The sequence below is a fragment of the Scomber scombrus genome, chromosome 20, assembly GCF_963691925.1.
Source record: "Scomber scombrus chromosome 20, fScoSco1.1, whole genome shotgun sequence".
In the NCBI taxonomy this organism is placed as follows: Eukaryota; Metazoa; Chordata; class Actinopteri; order Scombriformes; family Scombridae; genus Scomber; species Scomber scombrus.
In genome coordinates this window covers 11,583,142-11,602,674 of record NC_084989.1, presented here as the reverse complement: position 1 = coordinate 11,602,674, position 19,533 = coordinate 11,583,142, and the positions used below count along the sequence as shown (strand labels likewise).

Sequence of the window (19,533 nt, the reverse complement as noted above, 5' to 3'; positions counted from 1 at the left end):
TCCAGAGGAAGCGTTTGGTCCCAGATCACATAGTATTAGAAGATATTAAAAAGGTAAGTATAGAAACTGGTGAGTCTATATGTCACAGTTGTGACATATATATTTATTTAATCATTGGAGTAATATACTGGTGAGAAATTCATTTGCAAATTTATTGGGTGGTCTATGCCTTTACAAATAAATGACAATGAATTTGAGGGTCCATTATTGATTTACAGTTTGAAAGTAAGCATAGCATAAGATCGTTCAACTGGCTGGGAATGGTATGATATTAAGTTACATTTTCAAATAAGTGATGTTCTCCTGACTTTATTGGTCATACAGGGCACCTTGACTGAAAACTAACTCCAAACTGTGGCGCCATCTGGTGGTCAAAACTAACAGTAAGTAACTAATATCTTGTTTGATGAAATGTGTATGCCTGTGTGATAAAGAGAGAGAGGTTTATAAGTTAACAGAAAGCTAATTTGTCCGAAGAAAAAGTAGACCTACATAAAAGCAGAAGAGGCACACTTGTAGTATTTATAAAAAATCAAAAGAAAAGATAAATGCAATGTTTCAACCAGGTTAAATCAGCGAGATATGGATTAAAAATAAGAAGTTAAGGCAACTATTTGAGCAAGTATTCCTATCCTTCAGTTCATTCTGCAGTTTAGGGGCCCATGGACCCTGACCCCCCAACATACAAAATGACATACATGTGTCACAGTACAAATGTGAAGATGCACTCAGGCTTTAAAGAATCATCAAGTGTTCACTCTCTTTTATCTAAGTAGATCTCACTCAATCCGATGTTTAAAATAAGCACAGGGGAACAATTCAATTTTTTGACTCTTTAAATTCTCCCGTCATCTGTCACCTGACCATCATGAAATAATCCACATAATCACATGACATTAAAGGTGCTACAGTAGGTGTGACATTAAAATAAAATAAAAAATAAAAGGTTTCACTGAAACAGCCCTGCTCTATAAATTTCCTTCAGTAACATCCACAATAACTTGTACAAATGGACACCTCGCACCTATCACTGTCCATGCATTAAGTCATGGCCTTATGAAGTCTCCTGCCAGTTGCTGCCGAATCCTGGCCTATTTATTTAACATTGAACACTGGGACTTCATACAAGCTGGTTTTGAATTTATGAAATCATATTTTTAATGATGATAATATTTTTGGCCATTTTATGTATTTACATTCAATCAGCACCTACCTATATTTGTTTTCATTGTTAGTGGCACCTATTAACTCACTAGATTGAATGATACTTAACCTACTGTATATTACCAGTAGTTTTGATATTCCTACTAAAGTTTATTCCTGTTACTTGTAGTCTATTTCAGTTGTTTTGTTCATTTAAAGACATCAAGCCACCTATTTTAGAGCACATTCAAATGCGCATTTAAATATATCTTCTCACCTGACACAACTGCCTGAAAAGAGCACCAGTCACACGCACCAGTGGTTGCTCATTCAGTAAGAGAGGCTCAAATTTCAGCCCACCGGCTCCTCTCAGAGGGGAGGAGTTAAACCTCAGACAGACTACAGCAGACACAGCTCCGACTCGACTATGTAGTTGATCGTGTTTTACAGAGAGCGATCAGAGAGCTGACGGGAGGAGGATCCGACACAATCCGGATTATCAAAGATTAACACTGTGACTGTGCAGCATCGGCGGACAGGTGAGTTAAAATAACGGTTCACGGTTTCTGCTTCTTCAAATCCTTATTGCTTCTGCGTGGTTGGGGATATGCATGCTCCCCTGCACACAGACAGTGAATGGGAATATAACCACAGCATGCACACAGCTGCTGAGCCGTGTTGGAGCCTTTCCATTTTATTTAAAGGTTGTTTTGGTCGCTTTGAGATAATGCAGTCTCCTCATTTATCAATTCAGCAATCGCTTTGTTGTCTCATAGCCCAAACTAAATGACTTGATTCCTGCTCAGTCCGGATGTTTATTATAGCCTTATCTTACTTTATGGTGGCAGCAATGTCAGCGATATTCCTTAAAAGTTCACCTGCGATTTGGATGTTTTCATGTGATGCAATATCCCTTTAAAATACCATCACTCTGCGTTTCACTTTGTTTTTAAAGTCACAGCAGCCTGTGACCTGACCCATTTTTGTATTAAGCTCCTAATGCTGTGAAACCCTTTAAAAGACTCAACAGCATGTTTAAACTCACAACTCTGAGATGTTTTGTAAAAGAAAATGAAGACAATATGTATATAAGGCACAAAAACATAGTTTAAATGGCAAACATTACAATTAAAAAAAAAGACCAGACTCTGGAGATTAGATGCATAATTTGTGTTGTAAATATATTGTGTGTTTGAGTGTGTTGTAAGCAGGAACATTAATGGAGGGCTGTCTAGCTTAGTGGTTGTCTAACAGATACCACCATATTGGGCAAACTGAATTCCTGAAAGAGGGGATAGATTAGAAACGCAGGCAAAGAGAAGAGATCATAATAAATGCAATCTATTTGTGTCATTGTATTGATTTTGTGAATGAAAACTCTCCCCCCCTTTCTCCTTCAAACAGCATCTCACCTGTTCTCTAATCAGCTCAGTATTTATTACAGAGGCGATAAGAGTTATCTCTCCCTCTCTCTCTCTTACCGTCTGACTCCAGTTAGTAAAAGACTTAGGAGCAGCAGCTTTTTTCTCTCTTCACCATGGCTGAGACTAAGGGGAAATTCGACTTTGCCATCGACCGGGGAGGCACCTTCACCGACGTGTTTGCCCGGCTGCCTGATGGTCGTGAGCGAGTCCTGAAACTGCTGTCCCGCGACCCCCAGAACTACAAAGACGCTCCAACTGAGGGGATCCGCAGAGTCCTTGAAGAGGTAATATGACAGGATGGATGGATAGATAGATGTATGAATACATACTCTGAAAGGGGTCAGGCGGAGATAAAGAAATACAGGTGGTGGTAGCCTGAAGTCTTAAAGGTTATGGTGGTTACTGGAAAGAAAAAGGGTGGATTTGGATTGAAAAACTGTAGATGCCCAACATTCACTCGCTAACACAGCATGCGTGTGGTTGAGTCTGAGATTTTCAAGAGAGCTATCTTGATTTGAGACATATATTCCAAACTGTGCCTCTTGACACTAATTATAGTTTTAACATAAAACTAAGACATGAGTCTGATTCAAATTCAGTTAATGTACCCCTAATTCACATTTTTAGTAATGCCATTATATCAATAAGCTGCTTTAATTGCCAGAAGAAAGAGATTGTGTTAATGACGGGCAGCTAGCTCATGGAAATGTGTAATTTCATGTGTAAAGCAGAAAAAGAGCTGGGTGCTGAATATTGAAATAGATTTAAATGTTACAACTGGCATGAAATGCGATGAAATGTGACCTTGCTTAATGTCATGTGTTAGTGGAAGAATATATGAAGCAATTGTAGGTTTTGTAGTCCTTAAGTTTAGAAATGGAAAATCTTCCTGATCATTAGTAACACAGTAAATATAGATTTTTTTTCTAATTAATTTTTTGATAATCTTGTGAACTTCAAGGCAAATGAGCAGACAGCATGAGAGCAGATAAAACATGTCTGCAAACCCGATCAGACAACAAAAGAAAAAGATAGCATATTATGTAATATCTTATATCATGTATAATATCACAGTAACATCATCTGTATGAACTTTATGTTATATTTCTGTACATGTGTTAATAGGAAACAGGGCGCACCTTTCCTCGCGAACAGCCCGTAGACACCTCTCTGATTGGCTGGATCAGAATGGGTACAACGGTGGCCACAAACGCTCTGCTGGAGAGGGAAGGAGAGAGGACCGTGCTCCTGGTCACAAAGGGCTTCAAGGACTTGCTGCACATTGGCACTCAGGCCAGGCCCAAGCTGTTTGATTTGGTTTGTAACGGTTGTTTTCTTAGCCCGTGAAGATCTGCATAAATGTTGCAAATGAAAATGGAAAGAGTTAACAGAGGTGCTAGATTGTGAAAAAAGTACACAAATTAATTACTTGACCTCTGACCCTCACAAGTACACTTGAGTAGCTCATCATCGTTATGCCTTTTTGATTATAGCTTATGTGTTCATGAGTATTCTGGACACAGGGCTAGTGCCCCTTCAGGATTTAGTCATTATCTCCTGTTAGAGATACAGGGGGCAGGTCTTGGAGTTTGCCCCAAGACCAGTTTACCATTAATGGTTTAAGTGGTCACTTATCTGTGAGGCTACATAGCAAACTGTCAGAATTGCAGTATAAGAAAAGGTTAGATAGAGTGACACTGTAGATTATTATGCCATGAACTTTCTTTGTCTCATTTTATGTGCTATTCACATACTGTAGAGCTAAACTATATTCATATAACACATGGAGGTTTTCCCTGATCACTGACTTCATTACTCTCATGCTGATATTATTTGGTATGCATGTCGCAATATGTTACGCTCATCCTAATCTGTATGTCATTAGCATGTACTGTTAGACAGATGGTTTTCTTGTTAGTGCACCTGCTCGGAATTTACATAACATATGTGTGTGTTTGCATTCAGGAGGTGGCAATGCCTGAAGTGCTGTACGAGGAGGTAATAGAGGTAGATGAGCGAGTCGTCCTCAGGCAAGATGGCTGTGAGCTGCCCAGGAAAGATCCCAAACGTATTGTCACAGGTGTGAAACAGAACTATTTGTGCTCTTTTTTTAATTGTGGTAATATTGATACAGATACTCACGCACATTTCCAGGTCTATATTTATATTCTGGGGAGTTACAGGAATATCTTTGCATGGTTTACAGTTCAAAAGTTTATTTATCTTATACTGGCCCTTAATGCTGCCCCTCAGTTCAGCCTCTGTCTGAAACAGCCCGTTTTAGCTACTGGCTTTTAGGCCAGCTCTAGAGTCCATGTAAACAAACAATAGTAGTTGGATGTTACTTCCTTTTTCAGTCTTTGCTCAAAATATAAACTGCATAAATACTGTACCAGTCAAAAGTTTGGACACTATTGGTCATTCAAGGGAAGGGGAAGGTATGTCCACAATTTTGACAGATACTGTACATCTATATATGTTAATGTTGTTCCCCAAATTCCAAAATATGCAAGTGGATAACACGAACAGCTCATGGAACAACCTTAGCAACACTGACTATGGAACGGATTGACGTTCGTAGGTGATGTTGCAATATGATGTCAGAGCAAATTGCCCTTGTTTTTGACTCAAATGTGGCATTTTTATGTACATTGGACCATGTTAAGCAGACATCAGACATTATTACAGTATATAAATGACAGATCAATCACAAGAAACATGATATGTCCCCTTTAAAGTTTTGGTCAGAACCTTAGATGAGCTGCAGACCCATTCACTTGACTATGAATAGCAATGTCAGTCACATGGTTGGTTCATCACTTTGGTCCAAATTGAAGTATCAATCTATATGTGTATACATTTTGCACGTATATACATAGTGCCCAGTAGATTAATTTATTACCAAATACCTGCAAAGTAATGGCATTCCAATTAGCCTCAGCTTTGCTTTGTGTTTAATGCTAATTAGCAAATGTTAGCATGCAAAATGCTTAACTAAGCTGGTGAACATGGTAAACATTACACCTGCATTAGCAATGTTAGCATTGTCACTAAGCATTTTAGCAAGCTGATGTTAGCATTTATTTCAAAGAACCACTAGCTAGTCGAACCGCTAGCATGTCTGAAGATTAGTTCTTGTTTTACTACTCATACTTACTCATATATTATTACTCATTTTGTTTGGGTTAATATATAAATCATATGAACATGTACATACTTTTGTTTTGTCAACTTAATACGTTTTTTCCCTGACTTGTACTTCCTCCAGTTCTCCTTTCTATCGTTCAGTATCTCTTCCAAACTTTTTCAGTAATTATGGAAATGCAACAAACACAATACATTTTAATTTTGGTTGGGAATGTAGGAATGTAGTCCACTGGGACACACATGGTAAACTGCATTGACTAAATACATTTCTCTGCATGTGTGTTGGTTTTTCAGGCAGCACAGGGGATTCTCTGGAGGTGTGGAGAGAGCTTGATCTAGAGCGTGTGGAGAAAGACCTGAGAGGAGTTTTGTCCCGTGGGATCACCAGTCTGGCTGTCCTTCTGCTGCACTCATACACGTCAGTACAGCATGTTTCTGTGCTGTTAGGCATGGAGCTGTATTTGCTCACACTCCTTATCTAATCTCTTCCCTCTATTGTCTTTCTTTGCTGATCACTTTCTCCTTCTCTCACAATCTCTCCATGCATGGGACAGATTTTTATTTTTCATTGAAACTTCTAATTTACTCCTCACTTATAGTAATCTCCTGTTATTCTTATCTCAATCTGTTTCTGTGGCAGTACTGGTATGTCCAATCTACGTGTCGGGTTTCCAACAGCCTTTTTTGTATTGTGTGCAGTCCGTGTGGTTTACTGGGTGGAAGTTCATGTTTTTCTCTCTTTACTTCAAGTGTATTCCCAGGTGTTCTTTAAAATCCATTCACATTTGAAGAAACTACTTCTAGTGTCTAGTAGTGAAATTAATCAAAGCAGCTTAATTCAATTCAAACATGTTAAAGAAATCAGCGGTAGACAAACATTTCAGCTCCATGTTTCATGTCACAGACAAAGCACTCACTTTTCTTTCCAATAGGGAAAAGGGGAAAAGGTGATTTTGAGGTTTTTAAGTGATTGGACAAACACGATATAGTGCACAGCAGCTGTGAATTACATAAGAGCTGTACCGTATATTTGACTTGCATTCCAGCTCCACCACATTCCTTTCCCCTTCTCTCCCTTCTCAGATGGTCTGCCCATGAGAAAGCAGTGGGTGCCCTGGCACGTCGCCTGGGCTTCACCCAGGTGTCTTTGTCCAGCGAGGTCATGCCCATGGTGCGGGCGGTTCCTCGGGGTTACACCGTCTGCGCCGACGCCTACCTTACACCTAAAATTCGGCAGTATTTAAAGGGCTTCACCTCTGGATTCAAGGGTGGCCTAAAGGTGTGTCCTGTGATTGCTTTGTTCTTTTTTTCTTTTTTTAAATCAGTATGTGTGCTTGCTTTTTCAAGGGATTAGACTACCATAGAGGTATAAATTAGGTCATTGATGCTCTTCGCCCTGCAGAACACAGACATGATTTTCCAGATGTTCCAGTAGCTCCAGTAGCCACTGTTTACAAAGTGGAAGAGTGTGGGAAATGATACTTTCACCCACTGGTAAACTTAAACAATTATTAAGTAATGTCCAAATAGCTTTTATATGTATATGTTTTATATATAATAGTGTTCTATGAGAAAATGTTTATCCAAAGTAAAGTTTTTATCTGGGTTAAAGTTTAAGACTTTATTACATCTGACCAATACTAATGATCTCCTTTTTCTCTCGGCCCTCAGGATGTGGACGTTCTGTTCATGCAGTCAGATGGTGGTCTGACTCCTATGGAGCAGTTCTGCGGTTCACGTGCCGTTCTGTCAGGCCCGGCAGGAGGTGTGGTGGGATACGCCATCACCTCGTACAGCCAGATGGAGAAAAAACCTGTGATTGGCTTTGACATGGGCGGTAAGTTGGGGGAAACATTGAGGGAGTAAGTTTAGCACGTAGAACAAACAGCAAGGACACAGTCTATGGGAGCAACTTCCTGGTATTGTTTTGTAGCTCTTTTTTGCACAGTCTCAAACTTTGGTTATTAGAAATAAAGGTTTATTAATATTTGAATTTCACTTATTTTTACACATTTTTCACAAATGTTATCAAGAGCATAAATGTAATTACTTCTTGAGAAACCTTTTCAGACTCTCAGCTTTTCATGCTCCTTGTCCTCCTGACTTCCTCAGTCTTCTTGTCTTTCTGTGCAGGAACATCCACTGATGTGAGTCGGTATGCTGGCCAGTATGAACATGTGTTTGAAGCTACCACAGCCGGGGTCACGTTGCAAGCACCTCAACTGGACATCAACACTGTGGCTGCAGGCGGAGGGTCACGACTTTTCTTCAGGTCTGTCAGCAAATCACCAAAAATCTGTTTTTGTCTGATTTAATTATGACACCAGGACGCAGTAAATGAGATCTAAATACACCACATCGCTCACATTGCTCTTGAATATTCAAAACTAAATTTCACAGTGATTTATTTAATAGAACGAGCATGCATAAGTGTCAGGATGCAATTAGTTATGTAATCTCTGAGAAGGTTAAACATTTCCCAACAGCAGTTTTGATCACTGACCATATAATTTATGCATTCCTCGTGGTTCCAGTAAATGGTTAACTTTGTGGGGTACTTGTAAAGATAGGGATGTAAAAGAACAACCTGTAAATGAAACACATTGTATGTCTGAAAAGTTGGACAACAAATTTAGAAATGTAAAGTATTATATGAGTCTTTTCACGATACTGAAGCTCTGAAGGTTTGAGATCTGATGTAATCTTGCTAAGACTCATGTGAAGGTCATGTGTTCTCACATCTTCAATGTTCTTTCTGTTTCTCTGAATCTAGCTTTTTTTTTTTTTAAACCTTATACTGTATAACGTTATTTAATTAGATATGTGGGGTTATGGCTGCCGGTCACCCCAGCAACGCCCTCTCATCCTATGTTTTCCCATTCTCCTGTCTCGATCTGTATCCTCCTTTTCCTTTCTTTTCCTTTCTCAGATCAGGGATGTTTGTGGTTGGACCAGAGTCAGCAGGTGCACATCCAGGACCGGCCTGCTACAGGAAAGGTAACCGATTACTTACCATTTATCAAAGAGCTTCTTTGGTAGATGGTAAATTATACATTTCTAGCTCACATTTTTCTCCCTCATTGGTTTCACCCTCACTCTTTAAATCATTGTCATTCTGGGATTTTTGTGTTTTCCTGCTCCATTCCCTTCCCCCTTGCCTGAGTTGATAATCTGGTTCAGCTGTCTGAGCACTGTAAATTGGCATGCCAAGCTTTAGATGATGTAACTCGGGCTTGCCTCATAGCTCTCAGTTGGAGCTGTTACGTGTGCTCTTCATTGCTGATGTTCCCTGTGGGACAGTTGAGTAGTAGCTTCGTTTTGTACAACATGGTCTCCTGTGCCTGTGTACAGTTCCTCAGGCTTTCACAATACACATAAAACATGTTAAAATACAAGATTGAAACACCAAATGGAGCATCTTGCACAAAAGCAGTCTTTAAAATGTGTTTAGATGACTATGAAAAAAACAATAATTATATTGATTCCCTGCTGCATTTTGCTAGGTGGCCCTCTGACTGTGACTGATGCTAACTTAGCATTGGGTCGCCTCCTGCCTTCCTTCTTCCCAAAGATCTTTGGACCTGGAGAAAACGAACCGCTGTCCTCAGAGGAGACCATGAAGCATTTCCGACATCTGAGCCAAGAGATCAACCTCTTCCTGTCTTCTAACCAATCACAGGCAATAATACTATACATGATATATTAGAGTTTTAATTGTCTTAATAATTATGCAAGAGAGAATTAAGTATGACTGGAAAGAGAAACTTTGAGTAACTTGTTATGCATCCATTTGCAGGTTGGTGAAAATGGCGCCCACCACTCCCACAAAAGCACGTTGCCAAACAGCCAGTCAGAGATGAGTGTGGAAGAGGTTGCTATGGGGTTTATTCGTGTTGCGAATGAGGCTATGTGCCGGCCAATCAGAGCTCTAACACAGGTAAATTGGCTATTGAAGACTTACCTCTAGCTTGGTTTAAAAAAAAAAAAAAGCAACACCATATGTGTTTAGATTTTTTGTTCTTAAATGTGTTAAATGAACATTTGAAAACTTTTTTTTCTCTCTGTGTCTCCTTTCCTTCACCCGCCTCCCCTACTTTCACAGGCTAAGGGTCATGATACATCTCAACATGTGCTGGCATGTTTTGGCGGTGCAGGTGGCCAACATGCCTGTGCTATAGCCCGAGCCTTGGGGATGAAGACTGTCTTTATACACAAGTAAGAGTAATAGATTGTGTTTCTGTGTTGTTTGCATGTGTGTGTGTGTGTGTGTGTGTGTGTGTGTATGTGTGTGTGAGAGAGAGTGTAAGAGGTGCAGGAGTGCAGTTAAACAAGTCATTTAAAACACAATGGATGTAGCAGCTCCTTTTCTTTTATCTGTTCATTGATACCAGTAGCATAAACCATAGTAACGTAATGTGTGTTTGTTTTATAGGTACAGCGGCGTGCTATCGGCCTATGGTCTGGCTCTGGCAGATGTGGTGGAGGAGGTGCAGGAGCCATGCTCGCTGCAGTACGAGCAGCAGTCTTTCACTGACCTCAACTGCAGGGTGGAGCAGCTCTCAAAACGCTGCCATGATACACTCTGTGCACGTGGATTCACCAGGTAAGCAAGAAACATCACATGCTCTGGGGCTTACCTCATGCCTCTCCACGTGCTTGTTGTTTACTATGTTATATCCTGAAAATACAATGCTGCTTTATCCATTGATTAAAGCCGTCTTGTGTTTCTTGTTCTCTCAGAGGTCAGATTACCACTGAGGTTTTCCTTCACCTGCGTTACAAGGGCACAGACTGCGCTCTCATGGTTACCGCTGCCGGTCACCCCAGCAACGCCCAATCCTGTCGAGCTGGAGACTTCCGCAGCGCTTTCACTGAACGGTTAGCTTTTTGTTTACAAATTTGTCCGTGTCATTGCTTCAACCATGTATTCACTCATGTGTAGATATATTATTGCAGTTTACTCTTCTTTCTGACTGCTATTTACACTGTATAAGCAAACACACCATCAGATTAATATGTCCTTTCTCCATACGAGATAAGCTTGGTCAACTTTGGAGCAGACATTTCTTTATACTTCTCATATTTAATTATGTTCCCTCTAGATTGTACATTTTGTACTTCTCCTCTCATGTTACACCCCTCCTCTGTTCTTTTTTTGCCTTTCTAGGTATCTGAAGGAGTTTGGCTTCACCATCCCTGACAGACCTATCATGGTTGATGACATCAGAGTGAGGGGTTGTGGCAAATCTGGTATCAAATCGGTGTATAAAACAAAGATGGGAAACGGACAGGCCAAACCTGTCACGGTAAATTAACACACACACACACGCACACGATTGTACAAGTCAGAACAAAATAGAGGTTGATGGTCTGAAAAGTTTAGAAATGTCATTATGTGTCATCTCTGTTCTTCTCTGTAGATGACAAAGTGTTACTTTGAGGATGGTTACCTTGACACCGCTGTGTATTTATGGGAGGAGCTGCCATGTGGTCACAGCATCCAGGGACCAGCCATCATCATTGACAAGAACAGGCAGGAATTTTCCACTTACTACCATTACAACCGTTCATATGTACATCTTTGTTCATTTTGGTATTCATTATGGCCTGGTTTGTTGCATTATTGCTTTTCTAGTGAGGAATTTTTGTGGCCATGAATACATACTCTGCTACCGCTTTTACTGTTAAAGTAAATTTGGTTTTAATCGAGGTCGTTAAAAGCTTTAAAAAATGCAATAATACCGTATTTAACCTGTATAAACATCTGTGCCTCTCTAATCTGTTTGTCCTTTAGCACCATCCTGGTGGAGCCATGCTGTGAAGCCTGTCTGACTGAAGGGGGCGACGTGTGCATGACTGTAGGCTCTGACCCTCACTGCGCCCTGGGCACAGAGCTTAACACTGTGCAGCTTTCCATCTTCTCCCACCGCTTCATGAGCATTGCAGGTCAGTGAATGTACTGCTACAGAGAGATGGAGAGAAATGACTTGGAGAAAATGAGGGGAGAACAGAAAGCGGAGCAAAGTTAGAGAATAATCAGTCAATGCTTGATCTTAAAAAATAGGTTTAAAACAAGTGTGGTCTTCTTTAATTTCTTTTTTTATTTAATATTTTGCTGTCCGTCTTTTCCTTTGAAGTTTTTATCAGCCTGCTCAGTTCTGCTCCATCTTTCCTTGTCAACAGAACAGATGGGCAGAGTTCTCCAAAGAACATCCATCTCCACCAACATCAAAGAACGTCTTGACTTCTCCTGTGCTGTGTTTGGACCAGATGGCGGGCTGGTGTCCAACGCACCACACATCCCTGTCCATCTGGGTGCCATGCAAGAGACTGTCCAATACCAGGTGACGTGTGTGTGTGTGTGTGTGTGTGTGTGTGTGTGTGTGTGTGTGTGTGTGTGTGTGTGTGTGTGTGTGTGTGTGTGTGTGTTTCTGACTGCAGACATGTTGATGAAGTAACACAGAGTGAATGAAAGGAAATTCTTCTTCTCTGTGCAGATCAGATCACTGAGGAGCAATCTGAAAGAAGGAGATGTGATTCTGAGTAACCACCCGTGTGCTGGAGGAAGCCACCTCCCAGACCTCACAGTCATTACGCCAGTCAGTCTGTCGAGCTATTATTCACTCATTCTACTTAACGTCATAGTTTTCTTTTACTTACACAACTCTTCTCTTTAACTCTATCTCATCTATCTCTCTCCTTTTTATTCCAGGTGTTTAGAAAAGGGGTGAGCAGTCCAGTGTTCTTTGTAGCAAGCAGGGGGCACCATGCTGACATTGGAGGTATCACTCCAGGCTCCATGCCCCCACATTCCACCTCCCTTCAGCAGGAGGGCGCTGTCTTCATTTCCTTTAAACTTGTCACCGGTGGGGTTTTCCAGGAAGAAGGTAAGACAGCAGCACCCCTACTCAGGCTTGCAGTCAATTTTTTCCTGTGAACACTCGCAGTATTGCAGTGAAAAATTCTCCTGCGGCCCAAAAAGCATTTCCCCCAGAGATCACCTTTTTAAAAGAGACTGTAAACTGTTGACAGGACACCTCTATTCAGTTGATTGCAACCTGTAACCTCATCACTAGATGCCACTAAAACCTACACAGTGCACCTTTAACTTGTATATAACAGTAGTTTTCAGGTTTTTGTCAAATAACTACAAATAGCTCATAATTATCACAACAGCCAACCATTTTCCAAAGCACACAATAAATATTTAGATTGACCGCATCCATAGTGTCTTATGGATGCTAAAAAAATCCAAAATAATATTTTTTTTAAACTGATTTTTTTGTATTTTCTAAAAAGGTTGGAAACCAATCTAAAAACATACTGGAAGCTCTGGAAATTGCCCCCCCCCCCCCCCCCCCCCACACCTTTGTTAAGCATGTGATGTGTTATTAAAAATCTAAAACTTGCTAAACTACCAGTGTGGCCCTGTATGAAGAGCTCACATAATCATTGTTTTGACACTGAGCGTTTTTAGTCTGTCTTCTTTAACGTTCCCGTCACTTTCATCCTTCTTTCTTCCATAACGCTCTTCTGTTTGTCCCTCTTTTCCCTACTGTATTCCTCCCTGGGCTTCTCTATCAGCTGTAACTGAAGCTCTGATGGCTCCGGCCCAGTACCCAGACAGCTCTGGGACTCGTAATCTCCATGACAACCTGTCAGACCTACGGGCTCAGGTGGCAGCCAATCAGAGAGGCAGCCAGCTAGTGGGGGAGTTGATTGACAGCTATGGGCTGGCTGTTGTCCAAGCATACATGGGGTACATTCAGGTAACCGTGGCTACAAGTGAAACAGTATTAAAAAAAAAAAGAAAATATTGTATTTCTGAGAAGTAGTAAAGAAGTGTCTGTGTGTTTCAGAGTAATGCAGAGCTGGCAGTGAGGGACATGTTGAGAGACTTTGCACGTCGTCGACGGCAACAGACAGGCGCCTTGGAGGTGGAGTCTGAAGATTTCATGGATGATGGGACACCAATCAGACTGCGGGTCCAGATTAATGAAGAAGAGGTGTGCACAGAGTCTCCTTGTCATAATAATCCTGACATTTTGTCTTGCACAAGCCCAGAATATAAACAGGAGTAGGAACAGATCATTACTTATTAAAATGTAAAAACCTTCATCACTACAGGGCAGTGCAGTGTTTGACTTCACAGGGACGGGGACAGAGGTGTGGGGGAACTGCAATGCTCCTCGGGCCATCACCCTCTCTGCCCTCATCTACTGCCTGCGCTGCATGGTTGGACAGGACATCCCACTCAATCAGGTGAAGTATCTTATTCTAAGAAGTTTATTCTAGGTGGGGTTTAAGGTATTTTTAAGCTTCGATCTTGTATTTTTTGGCAGGCAGAGCACCTTTGGGATACCCCATGTTTGTAATACCTGCACAGGAAAATCCTGCTCTTAAATGCTGAAAAAATATCTTATAAAAAATATTCAAGTCCAACTAACTATGTTTCACGTAGTGTTTTTATTAATCAGTTGTTTCCAATTTTTCACATCCAGGGCTGTCTTGCACCAATCAAAGTCATCATCCCCACAGGCTCAATCCTCCAGCCTTCCCAGAATGCAGCTGTGGTCGGAGGAAATGTGCTCACATCCCAGAGAGTGGTCGACGTCATTTTTAAGGCATTTGAAGTGTGCGCTGCCTCGCAGGTGAGAAAGTAGGAAAAAAATAAAAATATTGACCAGCGCGCCTCTATGTGCACGGTGGTTCTGTTTGTGTTAACTGCTAATTTGTTGGCTTTGTTTTTATCAGGGCTGCATGAACAACATTTCATTTGGCAGTGAGAAGGTTGGTTACTATGAGACGGTTGCCGGGGGAGCTGGGGCAGGACCAAACTGGACCGGGCGCAGTGGAGTTCACAGTCACATGACCAACACCCGCATCACTGACCCAGAGATTCTGGAGAAACGGTGAGACATGAGATCTAAAATAACAGAGGTGCTAACTTTAAAGTCTTTAATCATAATAGTATTGATCTGTCTTTGGTTTCTCTTGATCTGTCTGTTTGTGTTTGCTGCTGTTCGTCTGATGTTCAGGTATCCAGTGATTTTGGAGCACTTCTCCCTGCGACCAGGTTCAGGAGGTGCAGGGAAACACCACGGTGGAGACGGTGTGATTCGGAAACTGATGTTCAGGGACCACGTGGTTCTATCTGTACTGACCGAGAGGCGAGCCACCCACCCGTACGGCCTCCAGGGTAAACTGTCAACCTTTGAACCTCCCTACAAAAGTCCTCAGCATTCAGTGACCAGTGGCCTCATTTTCTTCTACTGTTTATACTGTGTATTTTCTCTCTGCTGGTCAGGTGGTGAGGATGGTGCTGCAGGGCTGAACCTGCTTCACAGAGCAGATGGTAGAGTCCTCAACCTGGGAGCCAAGACCAGTGTCAGCATTCAGCCTGGGGTAAGCCTGCATTATGTGTATGTGTGAAATAACCACTATCAAGAATACCTGTTTTAATGCTTTTTTTCTACTTGACGGAATTTTTTGCAGTTACATGAAAACGTATGTATTCTAAAGATGATACCTATGATATACACATATTTTCATTTTTTATGGTCTGTCTCCCCCTACAGGACATGTTTTGCCTCTACACCCCCGGAGGAGGAGGACACGGAGTGGAAGAAGAAGCAAGTAAAAGACCCCAGACTAAGCGCAGGCGCTTGAATGAGAGTTTCCCTGAGAGAGGCAGCGTCTTTGAATACCGAATGGCACAAGAGGGAGTGTAAAGAGATGAGAGAGGGAGAGTTAAAGGACAAGTCAGAAGTAAGAGGAGACTGAGAGAGGTGGGAACTCAAGCAGAGTGACATATGGAAATGATGGAGATGAGGATGAAAAGGAAGAAATCAGTTTCATAGCTATACTGTGAGAAATTAGGAAATGTTAATGTCAGAAGGGAAAACATCATTTCAAGACTAGAGCGAGGCTAGCAGCTACTAGTTTCAGTTTTTAGATAACACTGTTTTGCAGTATCTGGTGCTAACAGATATTCAGTAGACATTTAACATGTAGAAATGTCACCTTTTTATCAGGATTTGTGAACAACAGGCTGTGATACATGAGCAGGCCACATGACTGAACAGTATTAGCTCACATTAAGGCATCACTGAAATTTGTTGCTCAGTTAAATTAAAATTTCCATGGTAGAATATTTGTTATGTTACTATCCAAGGAAACTCTGAGTAACCCTTAGCAAATATTTTAGCACCATTTTAATAACACATATTCTGTTGTTTTATTTTACAGAGACATACTGTGTGTATTTTCATAATGACTATTTTTAATTGATTCCAGTCCAACTGTTAAGGATAAAGCCAACCTTGTGAAGCAGCTGCTACTCTGATTTAAATGGAAAAAACACTTTTACTGTTCTTCATGAGACTGACACATTTCTAGAGTTATTTTAACACGGCAGACAAATAAACCAAATTTCTAATATTGTGACTGACCTTTTTTCCCTCCAATTCATATCCTGCAAGAGAATCGTTGTTTTTTAACAGAAATCTGTTGACAGTACATTGAAATAATAAAAAAATCAGTAAAATATTTGAAATTATTTTAGATTTATTTATCAAATTGGACAGCAGAAAAATCACTGTTCAGTGGGTTCAGAGTCACCATCATCTTACATTCTCCCTCCACTCAAAAATGTGTTTTTGTTGTCTCCTGTCCACAATGTTTTAGCTTCACTATGCACAATGATTTATTTGCAGAATTTGACTCTTTTTTTGACTAATCTGATGAAGAGGGAAAGTTCCTCTGTACTCATCAAAACTTTGCGTTAAAGGTATGAGCAGGACTTCTGATGTCACAGCTAGATTGAAAGCCAATTGTTGTCCAGTATGCAACATTACAAGTGTGATGTGGAAACCTGAAGTCTCTAGTGCACAAACACTGAGAATGAACTTTTCAGTGAAGTAGGAGACATTTTGTATTTAACAGTTAAACTTTTGAAATGAAAAATATTTGTATATTCATAGTTTCTGTAATTTGTAGCGAGGGGGTAGAAGTAGGGGTTGTGGCAAAAACAGGCACCAATTATCATTCAGAATATTTTGATATATCGTAAGACATGTCTGGAGGGGATCTTGAAGCACTTTGTTCAATATTTGTTTGGTCCGGTTGCCCGTGAACATTGATTTAGGAGTTCTGTCTAATAGGGAAATGTCAGGAAACTTGTTCAAATTCAACTTTACTGCCTCCAAGTGTTAGAATATACACCGCACATACCGTACACTGCTCGCCCAGGGGACTTGCATCAATAACAAATGTGCAACTTACTAGGATGTGACTATCAGTCATACGTGCAAATTCATGAGAGGGAGTGTTGAGATACAACCCAGAGTGTATTTTTTTATGTGTGTGTGTGTTTGTTTGGGGGAAGGGGGAATGTCCCAAGTGGCGTCCCCTCCTCCCATCTGTGAGTCAGGAATGAATGATCTGGGAGCACTGTAGGAAAGATGGTGAGGGAGTGCAGGCATGCGTAGGCAACTGATAAAGAGATAACGGTTGGAAGCAGCAGGAGGCTGACGGCTGCTGGACTGTTGATGTAAATCAGCTGACGGTATGTGTGTGTGTGTTGTGGAAACTCCAATACAGTGGCCATGGATCATGGATCAAAGATAGTTTCCTTGTTTATGGATTACAAATCCTGTGGTAAAACAACCCATCATAGTGAGAGGATTTTAGACTCACCCCCTGGTGCTGCCCGGAATGATCGCTTCACTTTATCCGCTGACTAATCATCAGCTTTAGAGATCTGTGCTCTCATTATGGAAGAGTGAGAGACTGTGTGGACAGAAAATGAGCATGAATCCAGTGAAAATCCATGTTTACAAATTACAATAACATGCAATTAAATAAATATAGAAACACCAACCTCAGCCAGTCTCTCTGGAAATGAAAAAGCAACCACACAAAGGTTTGTTGATAAAATTAGTCATACTGTACATAACATTCCGAGGCTTCTACAAGTCAGGAAAACTGAAATTAAGGAGTACAATAGCTGTAAAGAGAATCGTAAAAATAAATAACTTAAAAGTGCAAATTATGCAGTTCTGCAGTGCCTTAAATTGACTAGATAGGTTTTCCTTCACATATTTCACATTTTTTTGAAACTTTCCTTTACATTTTTGGCAATTTAGATCAAATAAAAATAATGACTGAGTATGCTATGTTTTTTTTATATTATTGTTTTGTATTATTCTGTGTTAAAACACTTATAATCAGAAGGTTTGACACACAAAGTGACCTCCTGCCTCCCCTGGTGTAACTGTATTAACCCTTCCCCTGCCAAGTGTATGCAGAGCTTTGTATTTACAACTACAATACAATAAATAAGTTCTAATTTGTGAAACAAATATTCACACTTAAAGTAATTTCCTTAAAGTGTGAATATTGTGGGGAAAAACTCAAAATCTAAACTGTCAGTATTATAAATAACAATCAGTGACTGCAGTTTATAAGTGAACCAAACAAACAGGCTGTTAACTATCTTTACATGTTTTGTAACTTGGTACTGCGATTTGAAATGTTCAGTTATAAAGCTGTTGAATAGTCAAGTAAATAAACCAGTCAGCACTAAACAGACATTTGAACAACTATGTTAAAACTGAGTAGAATTAATGATTCTGTGATAAAATTTCAACCTGTAAAGATTCACACCATAAAAATGAGTGAGTGGGTTTGGTTTAACGTATTACCATATAAAACACAGAGTAAAAATACACAGCATTTTATTACATACCCTGTTTAGCACCATAAACTTATTTTGATACTTCAAGCTGTTTCAACTTCAGCTCAATACTGTACAAAACTTTTAACAAGACCACAAGAAAATGGCAAAAAAAAAAAAAAACTAACAAAACATTCACCTGTCGAGGTAGGAGGACATTCATAAGAGATATTTCCTTTGGAAGATGATCATAATGACATCAAACAGTGCAAATAACCTGCAGTGCAAACTACACAGCAAGTCAGTTTTAAAAAGCTGAGGTAGGTAGCAGCGGTTGTGCTGTGGTAGATTGTTTCCATTGTCATGACAGCATGCAGCAACTTTACATACTGACTACAATCAAAAATGCAGTCAATTTCCTTCACTAAAAATATTTCCTGTAATGTGAAAATTAGTCAGATTGTCAAATATCAGCACAAAAAACCGTGGAAAAAATAACCATAGTCAGCCTTGTTAATCAGGATAGTCAAAGCAGTAGTGTAAATGACTTGTCCTATATATTTAACCATCTGAACCAACAAACTGAAACTCACAAATGACACAAGCAAGACTGCAGTGTGTTCACTGATCTGTGCACACACACACACACACACACACACACACAGACACACACACTGTGAAAGGAAAAATAGTGGCTGGTTTCACTGAAATAATGCCAGTTTTGTACATTTGTCTTTACGTTTTGTCTGCGTGTCACATTACTGTAACAATCAAGAATAAAATTCAGCACATAAAACATTCAGTAGTCAGGTAGACAACATTCAGCAGTCAGGTAGACAACATGCAGAAGCAATTCACAGAGGAAAGAAAATCATGGCAATAAAACAAAACTGTGCAAGTAAGACTGGCAGTGCAAAGAGCCTGTAATAATACACACTCCATTTCATTGATAGACTGAGGTAGATACGTGTTTGTTTAGTTGTTTGAGGTAGTTTTTTTCCTGTAAAACCAGTTAATACTTCACTTCACAGAAATGTGTCTTGATAATAGCTCCTGAAATGTGTCATAGTGGTTTTGTGACTGTACATATTAAAGTGACAAATTGACTCAGTTTGATTGAAGGAGTCTGTAATTCAGTGTCAG

At 40.2% G+C, this 19,533-nt stretch overlaps 1 protein-coding gene across 1 annotated transcript; it reads left to right on the top strand.

Moving 5' to 3' along the window:
- The first annotated feature begins 1,563 nt into the window (after positions 1-1,563).
- oplah (5-oxoprolinase, ATP-hydrolysing) lies at positions 1,564-16,160 on the top strand. Its single transcript, XM_062441387.1, has 28 exons — positions 1,564-1,682; positions 2,638-2,851; positions 3,693-3,884; positions 4,533-4,647; positions 6,009-6,132; positions 6,798-6,993; positions 7,386-7,551; positions 7,848-7,986; positions 8,644-8,711; positions 9,218-9,393; positions 9,511-9,651; positions 9,817-9,929; positions 10,147-10,317; positions 10,455-10,592; positions 10,882-11,020; positions 11,135-11,247; positions 11,509-11,660; positions 11,898-12,058; positions 12,212-12,313; positions 12,427-12,601; positions 13,299-13,483; positions 13,574-13,720; positions 13,842-13,976; positions 14,216-14,365; positions 14,469-14,626; positions 14,753-14,913; positions 15,022-15,119; positions 15,293-16,160. Exons 2-28 carry the CDS (start codon positions 2,681-2,683, stop codon positions 15,443-15,445), a joined length of 3,939 nt encoding a protein of 1,312 aa, XP_062297371.1. The 5' UTR covers positions 1,564-1,682; positions 2,638-2,680; the 3' UTR covers positions 15,446-16,160.
- Positions 16,161-19,533: the final 3,373 nt, after the last annotated feature.